The sequence below is a fragment of the Rhineura floridana genome, chromosome 7 (assembly GCF_030035675.1).
Source record: "Rhineura floridana isolate rRhiFlo1 chromosome 7, rRhiFlo1.hap2, whole genome shotgun sequence".
Lineage (NCBI taxonomy): Eukaryota > Metazoa > Chordata > Lepidosauria > Squamata > Rhineuridae > Rhineura > Rhineura floridana.
In genome coordinates, this window is record NC_084486.1 from 47,797,079 (window position 1) to 47,812,615 (window position 15,537).

The window sequence follows — 15,537 nt, forward strand, 5'->3', positions numbered from 1 at the left end:
AAGCTTCAGTTCCTGGACCAGAACATGAAATTTGAGAGTTTTAAAAACGTGGTTATTGTGGCAGGCTACAAGCTAAAATGTGGTTCTTCAAAGATGGAACTGAAGATGGACAGAAGGAACTGAGCTTAGGTGTAGTTTTTGGTAGTACGTTATTCAGAGAGGAAATAAACTATTACTGAATTGTGTTCATTTATAAATGCATAATGCTTGGGTGTTTTTTCCTAGTATTTTCTGGGCTATTTTATGGTTTCTATAATTCAAGTAAATTAGATTTGAACCTGCCCTGCATAGTTTGTGACCCCAAAAGTCACGTGCCAGCTGTATTAGTCTACCTTGTGTGTGGCCTGCCAGAGACTACAAAAACAGGTTGTCAAGTCATAATGCATGCCTGATGAGCTGCATTTGACTTGGTGGTTCACAAATTACGCAGGCATCACAAAAAAGTCAAAAGTAAACAAATTTAGCTAGGTCCGAAATTCCCAACACAGATTGTCTTATTCATGTAGGGTTGTTGTACACTCCTAGGTACCCTAGAACACTGTCCTTCGACTTTGAGTCCTCAGATGTTGATAGACTACAACTCCCATCATCCCTGACCATTGACCATGTTGTCGGGGGGTGATGGGAGTTGTAGTCCAACAACATCTGAGGACCCAAGGTTGAAGAACAGTGCCTTTGAAGTCTGCAGATGATACTTAGACTAGAATCCTAAGTATGCTTTCATGGGAGTAAGTCTTACTGAACTAAGTAGACACGTATAGGTGTGCACCGTTGAACATTCTACACTGGTGCTTGCAGCATACAAAATAAATGTGTCATTTTACCTTACTAATAACTGTGAGGTGGCTTAGGTGGGTTTATAATAACAAATTTAACAAATAATAATAATTTTATTTATTTGTTACATTTATACTCCGCCTTTCTTTTTTCATGTCACCCAAGGCGGCATACATATGGTTCCTAGGTGGTCTCCCATCCAGACCTGACCCTGCTTAGCTTCAGCAGGAAGCTGGCCTTATGTGCCTTCATACCATAGCCTTGGGTTAGGCTGCTAGTGAGTGATTCTGTGCAGGATTTGCTTAAAGGGTCATGGCAGACCTGAGGATTTTAACCTGGATATCTGACGCTAAATGTCAAGCCACTGTGCAGCTGCCATTACATTGGAATTATGCACAAGCAGTTTCTGGACTAGGGTGATAATATATCTGATGTTATTTTGTAAATAGCAGAATGTTAGAAACTTGGATTTTTACATTCTAGGGTTTTTTTTAGGGTTGGTCAAAGTAAAAGGCCACTGTAAACATTATCTTGCATTCATATATGGAAAACTTGCAACTTGCTTAAATGAATTTGTGAATGTCTTAATGATGATCTTCTTTCTTTTCTTTAAATTTTCAGGCAGATGATGTTAGTGCATTATTGGCAGCTGCCATGCCACCTTCCGCCTTGCCATCTTGTTACAAACCTCAGGTTATAAATGTATCTCAAAATGCAGCATCTTCAGCAGATTCACTTTCTTCCGTTCCATCCAGCCCATCTAATCTGTCAGCTGCCAGTAGTCTCGACAATTTGTCTGGTAGCTTTCCTGAACTCTCTGTTGTTAGTACAAACGGTGCCGAGGGGGCCACTGGTTTGGAGAAGAAGGAAGGTGAGACCTAACCTTACTGTTGAATTGACTTTCTCAGATAGGTGGATGCTTTATTAAGAATTAGGGACAGTTCATACATGCATTGACAGTGAAAGACTACAACATCAAGCAGTGGTGCCATAAGTGGTGTGCTTATCCACCATAGATTCTTTATCACAGACAATACAATATGATACAACTTCAGGCACAATGGTAATCATATTTCAGTGTGAGTCATTAAGTGAAATACATATATGTGTGATTTGGATTCTAGATAAATAGGTGTGTCCAAAAATTGTATTTTTACTTTCTCCAGAAGTGGTGAACACATGACATGGTGGGTTGCACCACCCTCTCATGGCTGGAGAAAGGAAATGCAGAACTGGTCTTTTTCCATTATTCATCTCCCCCCCCCCCGGGTCCATTTCCTGCCTCTGTTCGGAGCAGACCTGTTCTTTCAACCTCCACATCTGTCTTACTGAAAGTCTTGTGTATTTATTATTTTTTACATTTAGGTGTGGATGATTGGGTGTCATCTTTCTCTGTCGCTGTTGAATGTTCTGACTCTTGTTAATTTTTTCCTGTTTCTGTTACTGTGTGCTTGTTTACCCAATGTGATTATCCCTTTCTGTGTGGTAAAATATAAACAGTTTGTCTTTTCCCTCTGTCTATGCGTGAGAGTTCTCCCCTTGGTTTGCTCTGTGAGATTGTTTCCTTCTGAGTGCTGTGTGAGAGTTCTGCATGAGGATTTCCCTCAGAGGGCTCAGTGAACTTTTGTTTTTCTTCCAAACTAGCCAAGTTCCTTCCCTTTCCCTTCTGCCACCTACGCTGCTTTGGGCTGAGGAACGGGGAGAGAGTTGAATATTTTCATGGAATTCCTTTCAGGACAGTTTGATTAGGAGTACGGTAGAAGGGTTACTTGAATGTGAGGCTTAGGGTACAATCCAACTGGCATTTATACCAGGCCAAGGGGATATAGGATGTGGCATATCCCCGGCAGAGGAGGGAGGGTGTTGGCGCAGCCAGGCTGCGCCAGCAAAATGCACCGCCTGAGCTCAGCTGCGGCACAGCCGGTTCATCCGAGACCTGCACAAGTGGAGCCAACAGAAGCCCGATAAAGGGGCATCCTGGGCGAATGTCGGGTGGAACCAAGGAGAGGAGGACTTAAGCTGCATCCTGAGCACATTCAGCTTGGTCCTGTGACCCAGTCCCAGCAGACGATACACTGGGGAAAAGGGTAGTGGAAGGAAAAGGTATTCTTTCCCTTCCCCCAAGCTCTGCTGGCAGAGCCAGTGTGATCTCCTTCCAGGGGCTTCTGATCAGAGGTGGGATCTTCCCTTCTACCAGCTCCACTTGTCAGCCTTCTCCAAAAAGCATGGCTCTGCCCGTGTATTAAATGTATAAAATGTGTCTTCCACGGTGCCTTCATCCTCCCAAAAGCATACCTGGAATTATTTCTGAAATAATTTTTCATACTTATGATTTATGAACAATAAATCTAAATAGAGATTTAAAATTGTATTTTTTTTAGGACAAACTGAATATGTTTAAATTTGGTTGTATAGAATATAATAAGGTCAGCATGCACTTTAATTTTATTCTTAAAACAAACATTGGCCTCATTCACATGTTATAGTTTCTTTAATTTTACTCTTAAAACAAACATTGGCCTCATTCACATGTTAATGGTTAAACCAAAGTTAAAACTCTTAGTGTTGCATCCAAACCAGGAATTGTGTTTGTTTCACTCCAAACAAACTGCTATCTGTAGCCAAGGTTGGTTCTTGGTTTATTGATTGTGGTTTGTTTTAGTAAAACAAGCTACAATCCCCAGTTTGAACATAATGCAAAGCCAGGGGTGTGATTTGTTTCTCTTGGGCACTAGTAGGGAAGAGCACATCAAGCAAAATCAGCATGTTCACTGTAAACCACTGACTGCGGTTTACCATGACTTGCGAACTGGGCCGTAGTATGTTCCAGGTGTTAGTGGACACCCATAGGATTGTTTCTAATTTATCACCACATGAATTTGAGACTGCACTAAGGTAAAATATACTTTGCCCATTATTATGGAACTAATATTTGTTTTTCCTATACAGTTTCAGGTGTAGATTTTAGCATAAATCAATTTGTGAGAAATCTTGGACTTGACCATCTAACTGACATATTTGAGAGAGAGCAGGTATGTAGCTTTATTGACTTGTAAACCAAGAAAACAAGTTATATTTTCAGGGAAACAAATGCAAAATAAGAAATTTAAACTTGTTTGGGGGAGAAAACTCATGAGTTGTAACCAGTGAAGCACAAGGACTTCTGCTTGCACAACAGAACTTGCCCTCCCTCTCCTCTCCCCTCCCTGCCATGTCTCCCAAATCTGATCCAGAGGGCTGGAGAATCCCAGAACAATTTTTTTTGGGGGGGGTCACAGGGGGAGGAAAGGGAGGGGAAGTTCTGTTGCACAACCGGAAGTCCTTGTGTGAACAGAACAATTTTGTTGGGTACAACCCTATGATTTGGGGGAGAGGGTTACGATTAAACATCTAAATACTTATTTCAAAATATAAGTGAGTACATACCAACATTTTTCTTTTTGTCATTTGCTAGAGAACTATCAACTAAGTGTTAATGTAAGAAATCATTGTGCCCATGGAATGACTTTTGTTTGTGAACAGAACTGTCCCTCCCTCTCCTCCCCACGCATGCCTCCCAGATCTGAGTTTTTCCCCAGCCCTCTGGAGCAGATTTGGGGGTGGGAGGAGTGAGAGGTGAAGTTCTGTTGTGCTTCCAGAAATTGTTCTGCACTCACAATAATTTAGTTGGAAACAACCCATTTTCTGTTTGAAATTTTCTGATGAATTGTTTCTGTCTGTATTGACAAATTTGAATTTCCAGAAGTCTCACATTTAAACTAATACTGTAGCGATAATAGTATGGATTTTAGGGGAGCAATTATTGTGAACAAAGTGTATTTTCATATAGTACCACTTTTTCATTGCTTGGAATAAACAGGGCTCTAGACCTAGGCCCAGATCCAAAAGACCATGCAGGGAGTTTCCACATACATGGCAGCTTCTGAGAACCCCCTTGTCTCATAACATCACTTCCTCCATCATCTTAGATTGCTCTTCGAGCTTTGGGAGCTTTGGGAATAGGCTCTGGTACGATGTAGGAAGCTACTTTCCCCCTCTCCAAACTCTGTTACAGTCTATTTCCCTCTTCCTGGCTTACTGTAGTTTAGCATTAATATTTGAATGAGCAAACTGTGGTTTGAACTTGCCCTGCAAATAAGGATTGCAAGTCAGGGCTTAGTCCAGATTTGGAGGGGAAACACAAACCATAGTTTGGATACAGTGCAAACTGTGACTTGTCATACACAAGGGAGGAAGGGAATCACAGAGTTTAAGAGGAGGAAGTGTGCAACAAACCATGATCTGTTGCATCTGAACCAAGCCTTGGTGTACACTTTATAGCTGTTTAACAAGCTGGTTTGCAGAATTGGGATGCAATCATTTCTTAAATAATCGATCTTATTAAAAATGGTAATTTATTTAGAGCTACATTTTCTGAAAAAGAGTTAAGTACCACCAGTATTGTTTTGAACCATGTGTATTGATCTCTTATTCAAATACATCATTAAAAAAAATTCAGTAAACGTGTATCTATTTTGAGAAAAACTTTTTCAGACATAAAACTATGCTGAGTTGCAGATGTAAATATATGAATCATTGATTTATTCCATTAAGGAAGTCATTACCTAAGGGTTGTATTAAACTGAGACCTACTCAGAGTACTCCATTGAAATGCAAGAGTGAAATTTTCCATGCTAAATATCTGAATGGCAATCTGACTTTTATTGCATTTATTACTTTTCTTTGTAGATAACATTAGATATACTTGTTGAAATGGGGCACAAAGAATTAAAGGAAATTGGAATTAATGCTTATGGGCATAGACACAAAATAATCAAGGGAGTTGAAAGACTAATCTCAGGAAAGCAAGGTATGTTGTAATGAAAATATTTAGTTAAAACATTTTTGGGGCATGCACATATATCAAAATAGCAGTGAATTTATTTATATTTTTGCAATTTTCTGGAAAAGGTTTGCAAGCAGTACACTAAAAATGTTATTCTGTGCATGTGTGCTCAGAAGAAGTGGGGCTTACTCCCAGAAAAGTATGTGTAGAATTGCAGCCTTAGTTCAATTCTGTATTCTCAAGCTTATTCAAGAACAGACAGTGTGCGTTAATTGAGTCATATAGCACTATTTATAAAAACAGTCTCTTGTTTATTATTAAAAACGTGGGTCCCATCTTTTGGTCCCAAAATGGAGTCCCCAAGATGACTGACAAATACAAACTTATAATAAAACTACAGATTTTTATTTTGCACAGCAATATTGCAGCATCAAAAATTATCTTCAGCATTGTTTTTTTTCAAAAAGGATTCTTGGATCTTTTACTTCCTAAGGGCTATATCTAATGTTGGACAAGTGCATGCAGTGGGCCTTTCCCTCCTTCTGCCCTCTGCAGCTTCCCAATCTACTCCAGAAGGTCCCCCAACCTCTGGAGCAGATTGTTGGGACACATGGTAAGTTGCAAAGGGAGAGAAGAGGAAGGGGATGTATTGTTGTGCAAGTATGAGGTGATACTGCTGGATGTCGTCCTAAATTTTTTAGAGTGTATGTGATATGCCAGCTCATTTTTTCTAGACTTGAAAGCAGGAAACATTGCAAGCAGAAATTCTTGAGTATCATTAGAAACATTTATAAGGAAATCTAAGGATTTCTGCTTCTCTCATGGATGACAGAGGTCTCCAAGTGGGTAATGTAGCTTCCCCTACAGCTCAGAGACAGGAAACGCTTCAGCGAATATTTGCTCCTCCCCTCTCGCTGAGGCTCAGTTTTGTTTCCTGTCTCAGCTCAGAGCACACCCTTCTTGGATTCTCTCCTTCCTTTAGGATAGCAGTTTTCCTTTTTTCTTGTTTGCTTTCCTTTTATAGCAAAACTTCTATATGCACCAAAAATATGCTTCAAAGGGTTGGGAAAGCCCCCAGAACAGATTTGGGGTGTGGAGAGAGAGGGGAAAGTTAAATTGCACTAGTGGGCTAACGGAACAGCTTTGTTGGAAAAAACCTTTTACTTCTAAAACTGGACCATCATCTGTTATAATTTTAAAATGGGCTACATGTATCTAAATTTTACTTAAAGTTCTCATGTTGCATTTTCTCATAGGTCTTAACCCCTACATAACTTTGAATACTTCAGGTAGTGGAACAATCCTCATAGATCTCTCTGCTGACGATAAAGAGTTTCAGTCAGTGGAAGAAGAGGTATATCGTTTCATTTATTATTTAAATAGAAAAACTAGTTCTAATATATTATTTTTTGTTATCAAATGTGACCAACTTATCTCATTTTTCTGCTTTGGCTTACTTCAGTGTTAAACCCATGGTGCTCTTCCTCATTTTAGTATGTTTATTTTGGTCTTAATCATAATCCCCAATTGAGGAGACAATATCTTTGAGATAGGACAAACTAAGCAGTTCTTGTGAGTTTTCTAAATAATCCACTGAAATAAGAACTAATATATTTGCTGACATGTATTTGCTGTGGATGGACTCAAACAAAAAGCCACATAATACTTGCTTCAAATTGGACCATCTGAAGGTGGGATTAGAGCTTCTGTGTGGTGAGCCAGTTCACAGTACTGGTTTCTATACATTGTATTGTGTACTGCCTTCAAGTCAATTCTGACTTACGGCGACCCTGTGAATAGGGTTTTCCCAGGTCGTAGTCCAACCACTGCACCACACTGGCTCTAGCCGAGGAGAAAACAGCAACTTTAAATCAGCCTGCCATTTGAATTCTTCTTATAATGTTAGGAGGAAGAATCATTCAATCCATTGCGGGAGCATAGCTCAGTTACAGCTGAATAGCATTCAAAGATACAAGGCAATTTTTTATTCAGAAGAATGGTATCTAATGTTTTGGCTGGAGATTCTTTGTTTTTTCCACTTCAGATGCAGAGTACTGTCCGAGAGCACAGAGATGGTGGACATGCTGGTGGAGTTTTCAACAGATACAACATCTTAAAGGTATAAGTATCTATGTTGCTAAGAGTATATTCTGTGCCAAGGAAACAAGAATTCTTGATCTATAATAAATTAGGCATGCATAAACAAACTTGGAATTCATTGAAAATGCTGTTATGTGGACTGTTAAAGAATTAGAAACACTTGGGTGGGAAGAAATTCAATAACGTGACCTGTGGCATTAAGAGATTGTGTAAGCACAGCAACATTTTACTACAACATTGTGATGATGGCTTCCTTTCCCACTGCAGATGTGGATGAATCATTCCTGTTGTGTTTTGCTGATTTTCATCATGGGAATCTGTACATCTGAAATAACTGCTGTGCATTATTGGCCTTGCCAGCTGTGTTCTTTCTGGGCTTTGATGTGGCCCACGCTTTTCAGTTGTTAAGACATCATCAAAGACATTCTCTTCTGTCCTCCACCCCACTCCCACAATATACATATGCATCTTTTTCCCTAAGTAGTTTAATGGAAACTGCTTATCCTTCTTCTCCATCTTTTAGGAGCTTAATATACGTATTTAACCTGATTTCTAGAAATCAAGAATGCTGTTGTGTGCAATTGGAATCTTCATTATTTTGGTTACTCTTTATGTCCGTTGTACGTTGCAAAAGACGACAAATGTAGAGAAAACTTGTCTTGCGGTGTTCCTTGAAATGCCAGTATAGACAGGTCTGTCAGGAAAAAAAGAGGGGGGGAAATCCATTTAATTCAAGAATCTGAGGAGATTTGACAGGCACTGGTATTAAGGCTTGTAGTAGTAATGGTTTCTGCAGTAACAGTTAGATAGTAGTTAATTCTTGAATTACATGACAAGTCACAAAGGCAGCTGGAAGGATTATTATAAATAATGGAATTTATTGTTTTTTAAAAGTTGTTTGGGCCTGGGCTAGAATAAATTCTAGTTGATCGGGAGGGAGGGACTAAAGCAGTTTGGAATGAATTACACACTTGATTACAGGGGTACCATTCACTGGAATGAGTGGTAGCCTATTGAAATAAACTATTGATTGAGGGGAGAATTTGAGTGGTCTACATTCTATTCTGGATGAACGATAAATGAATTGATGTAAGTATGATTTTTTAAATTCTGTTCACTCCTTTTTTCTTTGAAGTAATATAGGAAGTCATATTTAAATTCAAATGCAAAGGAATTAAATCATCCTAATAAGATGAATACAGATTTTATGGGATATTATGAAGAAAGCTGAGAGCCAGTGTGGTGTAGTGGTTAAAGTGTTGGACTATGACCTGGGAGATCAGGGTTCGAATCCTCACATAGCCATGAAGCTCACTGGGTGACTTTGGGCCAGTCACTGCCTCTCAGCCTCAGAGGAAGGCAATGGTAAACCCCCTCTGAATACCGCTTACCATGAAAACCCTATTCATAGGGTTGCCATAAGTTGGGATCGACTTGAAGGCAGTCAGTTTCCATTTTATGAAGAAAACTAGAAAAGTATTTTTCCCTTCAGTATCAGTAACAATTATAAGCATTGTTCTTTGCATTTCATATATGTTTAAGTGAATAAAAGCTTGATGGTGTTCATATTACAACAGTCATTTGTTTGGCATTCTGAGCAGAACATCTGTGTAATGCTGTGGCTGTCCAACAATTGAAGAAAACTGATCGTGAATTGTGGATTTTTTCCCCCTTTCTAGATACAAAAAGTATGTAACAAAAAGCTCTGGGAAAGGTACACTCACAGGAGGAAAGAAGTTTCTGAAGAGAATCATAATCATGCTAATGAAAGGATGTTGTTCCATGGTATTCCAAATTATTCTTTCTTGTCTCCAGGCATTGCTAATTTTAATGTTCTCTAAACTTTTTAAATCTCAAATTTGATATAACCTACAGTTCAATTCCAAATAATAGTTAGAATAACAGCCTTTTACAGTTGCATAATTTTCTTTACCAGTTACTGCTATATAATTTCATTTTGGTAGATTTCCATACCACACTGTTAGCATTAAGATTTCTTTGAAAATATGAGTCTTGCAAGAACTAGACGTAGAAAATATCTTTCTAAAAGTGCCATTGCGTGCTAACTCTCTTCTTACGTGAATTGGCTATTCTATAGATAATTGGGAATTGTATTAAACAGCACAATCTGTATTCATTGTTTTTCATTTAGATCTTAGCTTCCTGTCCAGTTCCATATGAGTTACATCACTGAACCTTCCAGAATGTTCTAGTAAAATGTTTGCTGGTCATCAGGTTATAGACATAATTTTAAAAACCCACAAATATATGTATTCAGCCATAACTCCTTGACTAGGAATTATGAAACAAGGAAGAGAGCTGACCCAAAGAAGTGGACAGGGAACAGATTATGGCTACTTATTTTTATTTAAAAGATTTATAGCCCGAATTTCATTGGTACAAATATCAGGGTGGGGTATAATTTATAACAATAAATTATTTATAAAACACCAATAAAACAAAATACAGTTCTTAAATACTGGCAAACAAATACAACTAAAAACAGCTAAATGGAGAAGGCTAAATAGTTGATCATTGAAAATCTAAAAAGCTGAGTAAACATGTACGTCTTGACTTGGTACCAAAATTACAACAGTGTAGGCACTTAACATACCTGCAAACAGAGGGCATTCCATAAATAGGGTTCCACGAGTGAGAATGCTGTATTATACACCAACAACAACGCTGGAACATGAAGAAGAGCCCCTTTCACTTAATTTAAAACAAGGGCAGATTGATAATAGGGAGAGGCACTCCTTCAGGTATTTGGGTCCCAAGCCGTTTAGGGCTTTAAAGATAAGCACCTTCAGTTGGGCTCAGAATTCAAGACAGTTGATGCAGTTGTTTGAGGATCATTGTACTATGATTCCTCCTGGCTGTAACTGTGAAAACCTATGACAGGCACATTCTGGACTAATTGAAACTTCCAAGTCAATCTTTAAGGGCAGACCCACCAATAACGTAGTTAGAAATAGTTTTGTGACTTCAGTGGTATGTTGGGTATGGAATGAAAAGAGAATGATGAGCAAAGGTTGGTGTAGGTCGATTCACTGCTTGTCATATCCCCTGTAATCGCTTAGTTAACATCAACTTTTGAATATATAAAGAAATCAGATGTTGAATCCACAGTTGAAAAAAAGTTGAAAAAAGGGGATTATCCCAGACAAAATACAGGCTTTTGCCTTGCCTTTCTTTCTATCTATGTTGGGATAAATGATGATGCAGAATTGTTGTTTCTGATATTTCGTTCATTCGTTTTCCAAGGCCCTTTCCAGAAGTCAAGACAGCTTACAAATCAAAACAAATAAATATGGTACAACCAATAAATTGCCCATAGTCAGAAACAGCCAGGAAGCATTTTCACGAAATACCCTAACTGCAGCCTTCTGCACTTCTTTGCCTACTCAGAAGGCAACATGCCACACAGCATCAGGGACGCTGCTATAAAGGCCCTATTAGAAACTGCCTTATACCAAGTCAGACCATGACGTCTATCTAAGTCAGTGTTATCTATGCCAACAGGATGAAGTATATAATTTTCCAGTGAGCATAATTGTGAAAGGCCCAATATAGTGAGCAAAGAGACTTGGCAAAAGTATGCCAGGTCATGACCACAGGCATATGCCAATCCTGCTAGTTTATAGTCTGTGGAGTCACAGCCTGTTACACATCAATTAGCTTACACAAGTGGTATGTTTGGAGCTGGAATTTGACTTTGTGTCAAATGAGTGTCATGGGCCAATCCCTACACAAAACTGTGGACCCTTGGTTGTTGGTTATGCCCATTTTAATGCTAACCCTTCCCCACATAGCACAATGGTGATGTGTTTGGAGACCTAAAGCAAACCATTCCCATATTGTGGCATCACTATTTATGAATATATGGACTGGGGTTGGTGCCAAAAAAGGGTACAGTAACAAGGTAATTCTGATTCTGTACCACACTTTCTTAGCTTTCCCCCCTCCCCCGTGAATATTTTCCGTTAGGCAACATTTCTGATTTTATTGTAATGGAATTGTCACTACATTATTATTTTTTTATATAGGTGATAGAGCTTTATTTAGAATATGATAAACATTCAGTGCTAAGGATGTCAACTAATACCTTATATTTTAATGTTCTTGCAGGCTCCCCTTTTGTGAATGCAATTATTCATAAAGGTTTTGATGAGAGACATGCTTACATAGGTGGTATGTTTGGAGCTGGAATTTATTTTGCTGAAAATTCATCCAAAAGCAACCAATATGTTTATGGTATTGGTGGTGGCACTGGTTGCCCAATTCACAAAGATAGATCTTGTTATGTCTGCCATAGGTAAGCTGTAGTAACTACTGTTTTAATTGTTTTTATAACTGTATGATTGTGTTGTAACCTGCCCTGGAAACTTATGGTGAAGGACAGACAATAAATAAATAATTATACAAGTTGTACTAAAATTGGTAGAAGCCATTTCATCATTTATTTAAAGTGTATGGTGCTTTTCAGACACATGTCTCAGGAGAAGCTTTTCAGTGGACTTGGGGTTGAGTGGGGGGGGAATAAGTCTTTTACGAGTGGCTTCTGCCTGCGCAGACTCTGCATGCATCCATTGTCTGTATCAACAAAATTAAGTTAGAAGTTCCTAATGACTATATCAGCACAGCTATCAACCCAAAAGATGGGTATGTATCATGTTACTTGCAACTGAACAATGTATGGTGAAGGAGAAAAAGTAGTATTGAATATAAAATCCTTGAACATATGCTGCTCCGTAGGAACACTCATTTCTTGGTTTTGGATAAATGATCTTTTAATTTTGTTTTTGTTTTTTTAAAATAATCTCACAGTTAGATCAGCTAAAGCTAACTGAAATAAATAAGCATAAGCATGCCTGGTTTGGTGTTAAATTGTGGCCCTTTTAACTTCACAATAAAAATGTAATGAAGAAGGTGGTCTGCTGCCTTTTGTGAAGGGATTGACTTTTGTCAAATCTGTCCAAATTATAATTGGAACATCATGTCTGCATTCTGAGCCTAGTAAGAGCAACTCTTGGTTTGAAAGCAAATAATTGGTTTTGTTTGTTTTGTTCGTTTCTGTGTGATAAGAATTTCTGAATGTTTGAGAGAAAAAGCATTTGTGGGGAACAAAAATAGGACTATTTTTGTTCTTGGATCAAACTTAACTTTAAGAGAATATGGAAAATACTTAAGTAAATGTAATGCTTTTCCCAAAACTTATTTGCATATTAAGAAATGGATTTCTTTATTGCCTTTTCACATTTATTAGTAAAGAGCTTATTTTCTTTAATATAGGCAGTTGCTATTTTGCCGTGTTACATTGGGCAAGTCTTTTCTACAGTTCAGTGCAATGAAAATGGCTCATTCTCCTCCAGGACACCATTCAGTTACTGGGCGGCCTAGTGTAAATGGACTAGCTTTAGCCGAATATGTCATTTACAGAGGAGAGCAGGTAGTGTATTTTTGGTTTTACTTTCCAAACACAATTTTTCTTCAATCTGAAAAGTTGGATTCTTGTGGATTTTTATATCTCACACATGTCTACTCAAAAGTCAGTTCCATTGATTTTAATAGAGTTTACTCCCAGGTTGCAGCTTAAAGCTTTAAGCATTTTTTACTTACTCAGAACTGGTATATGGTACCTATAGCTAGTTTATCTTTACTATAAACAGTTGTTTCATCACATCCATTTACTCCATATTTGTTTAGAATAATAAACCTAATCTATCTTTCAGGCCTATCCAGCATATTTGATTACATACCAGATTATGAAACCTGAAATTGCCACAGAAGCTTAAAACCCAAGATATTTTGCAGAGATCAAAGTGAAGAGTACGCTGAATTGATGAAAAATAATATCCTACCCCCCACAGCATTGTGGAAGAAAATGTGAATAAAATCTAACATTTTGACTTGGTAAAGCTTTAATAAATGTATAGTAAGTTTTCTAAAATTTCAGAAACTTCCTTTTTTCAGCACTTTAACAGATCTCATTCCAGGTGATACTGGGTTTGTCTGTATTAAATTATAAAACAGATATTAACTTGAACTATGTTTTCTATACGCTGTTACAGTGAAATCTTAACAAACTGTATTACTATACAGGAGCTCATTTTACTAATACTGTGTTCTTTAAAACACTACATTTACACAGAATACAATTTCATTTGTAAAACTGTAAATAAGAGCTTTTTCTACTAGCCTAGTATTTATTTACATTGTTTTTATAATATAAGTGTTTCACAACCGCAACACCTGCAAATCTTTTTTCAAATGTTACATAACTCACCTGCATTTCACTACCCATGAGATTTGAGGACCTCATGTAATTTGTCAGTCAGGAAGAAGCATACACTTTAAGTAAGCGGAGGAATGTGTCCCAGTAGTCATAAGTCATATGCATTCCTAAGAAATTAGGCAGAACATTCCAGTTCCTCCACAGGTTAACACATCTATTGGAGGAGGTGAGTAGACTATTTCTGCACACAATGCAGCCAAACCTTTAGGCACACATTTCATACAAAAGCAATATATTTCGTAGTGAGCAAACATTTATATCCCTGTTTTCTCTCTAGCAGTGAAAAGCTTAAGCATAGAGATGCTATGAGATCAAAGTTGTATTTCTTTTTTGCATGCAGGGCTCCATGAGTGAAGTCCATTAGGACTGCACTTTTCCACTCTTTGTTGTCTATACTTATAGTTATACAGCTTTCTGTGAGCTCTGTTCTGCTTATTGTAGACAATGGTTGGGACTTCCCCATAAAAGTCACTGGAGGCAGAAAAGGAAGTCACTGAACCCCTTAAAGGAGTGACAACTTCTTCAAGCCTTCCTTTTTCTTTATTCTTTCAGTTCCATCAAGGATTACCCAATTGCTTCAAAGACTCTTATGTACTTTATGTAAATATAAGTAATCCAAAATTTCATTTGTCCAATTTTTAAATTAAACATTTCAATTGGAGCTCTTCAACATAGGATTATGGCCCAGACCATAATTTAATTGTGGATCGTTATCACATTACAGTTTTAGAGAGATTCCCGAGACTGCTTGAACTATCTGGCTCATATGGTGACTTAAGGCTCAAGTCTTAAAACAATTGTGTTGCACGTTAAGTCAGTGCATGGATAGTTATGAAATCATGTGGAAAATATCACTTCATGTGATTGCTGCTGCAAGCAATACAGAGAATAAAAAGGGGTCTTAATTTGTATGTACTTTTTCATTTCATGTTTCCAATTCAGTATCTTAGCTAAATGCTGGAATGAGTATTCATGTAAAATCCTCTTATCATTTTAAGCATCGAGATACTGGTTTCATTGCTGAAAATATTTCATTCTTTGTGAATGATTATTTAATGTGATGTAAATTATTGTGGTAGTGGTAACATTCTAAACGGTACCACAAGATTGGTTAAATGTTTTTTTAATTTTGCATGACATATCTTGCTTTTTCTGAAATAATGGTTTTGATTGTGTTGTCATGAAGTGAAATTCCAGCCTTCTACGCAATTAGTGCTTTACTCATCTTGAAGTGTCTTACCTGTATTGTTTGACATTCCATTCCATTCAACCCTAAATAAACTTCATTCACAAGCGTTTTGGTAGCATGGTTGTATCATTACAAATTAATCAGAAGTGGCAAAAAGGGTAGTGACACACTGACAACTGACATCCCTCCTGCCCCCCCAAACTGTGGGGTTAAGTTCACTGTCCCTCCCACATTATAATCACTGTCTCTGCCTGTCTTCCTGCTTGGAGTCTGCATTGAGGTAGCTTGGCTGCACTAACATAATTCTCCAGAAGAAGAGGAAGGAAACAGCCCTCCCAACCAGGCAAGTAA

General features: G+C 37.9%; 1 protein-coding gene across 4 annotated transcripts in view; it reads left to right on the forward strand.

The window, feature by feature from the left end:
• Window positions 1-15,291, forward strand: part of TNKS2 (tankyrase 2) — a 52,856-nt gene extending 37,565 nt beyond the window's left edge. For all 4 annotated transcript variants that reach the window (XM_061635477.1, XM_061635478.1, XM_061635480.1 and 1 more), the window contains 9 exons: window positions 1,399-1,648; window positions 3,727-3,809; window positions 5,506-5,626; window positions 6,859-6,956; window positions 7,647-7,721; window positions 9,382-9,487; window positions 11,831-12,017; window positions 12,995-13,151; window positions 13,435-15,291. In XM_061635477.1, the coding sequence (XP_061491461.1) occupies window positions 1,399-1,648; window positions 3,727-3,809; window positions 5,506-5,626; window positions 6,859-6,956; window positions 7,647-7,721; window positions 9,382-9,487; window positions 11,831-12,017; window positions 12,995-13,151; window positions 13,435-13,497 (1,140 nt within the window). In that variant the 3' untranslated portion in view covers window positions 13,498-15,291. The remainder of the gene's footprint in view (window positions 1-1,398; window positions 1,649-3,726; window positions 3,810-5,505; window positions 5,627-6,858; window positions 6,957-7,646; window positions 7,722-9,381; window positions 9,488-11,830; window positions 12,018-12,994; window positions 13,152-13,434) is intronic.
• The last annotated feature ends 246 nt before the right edge of the window (window positions 15,292-15,537 follow it).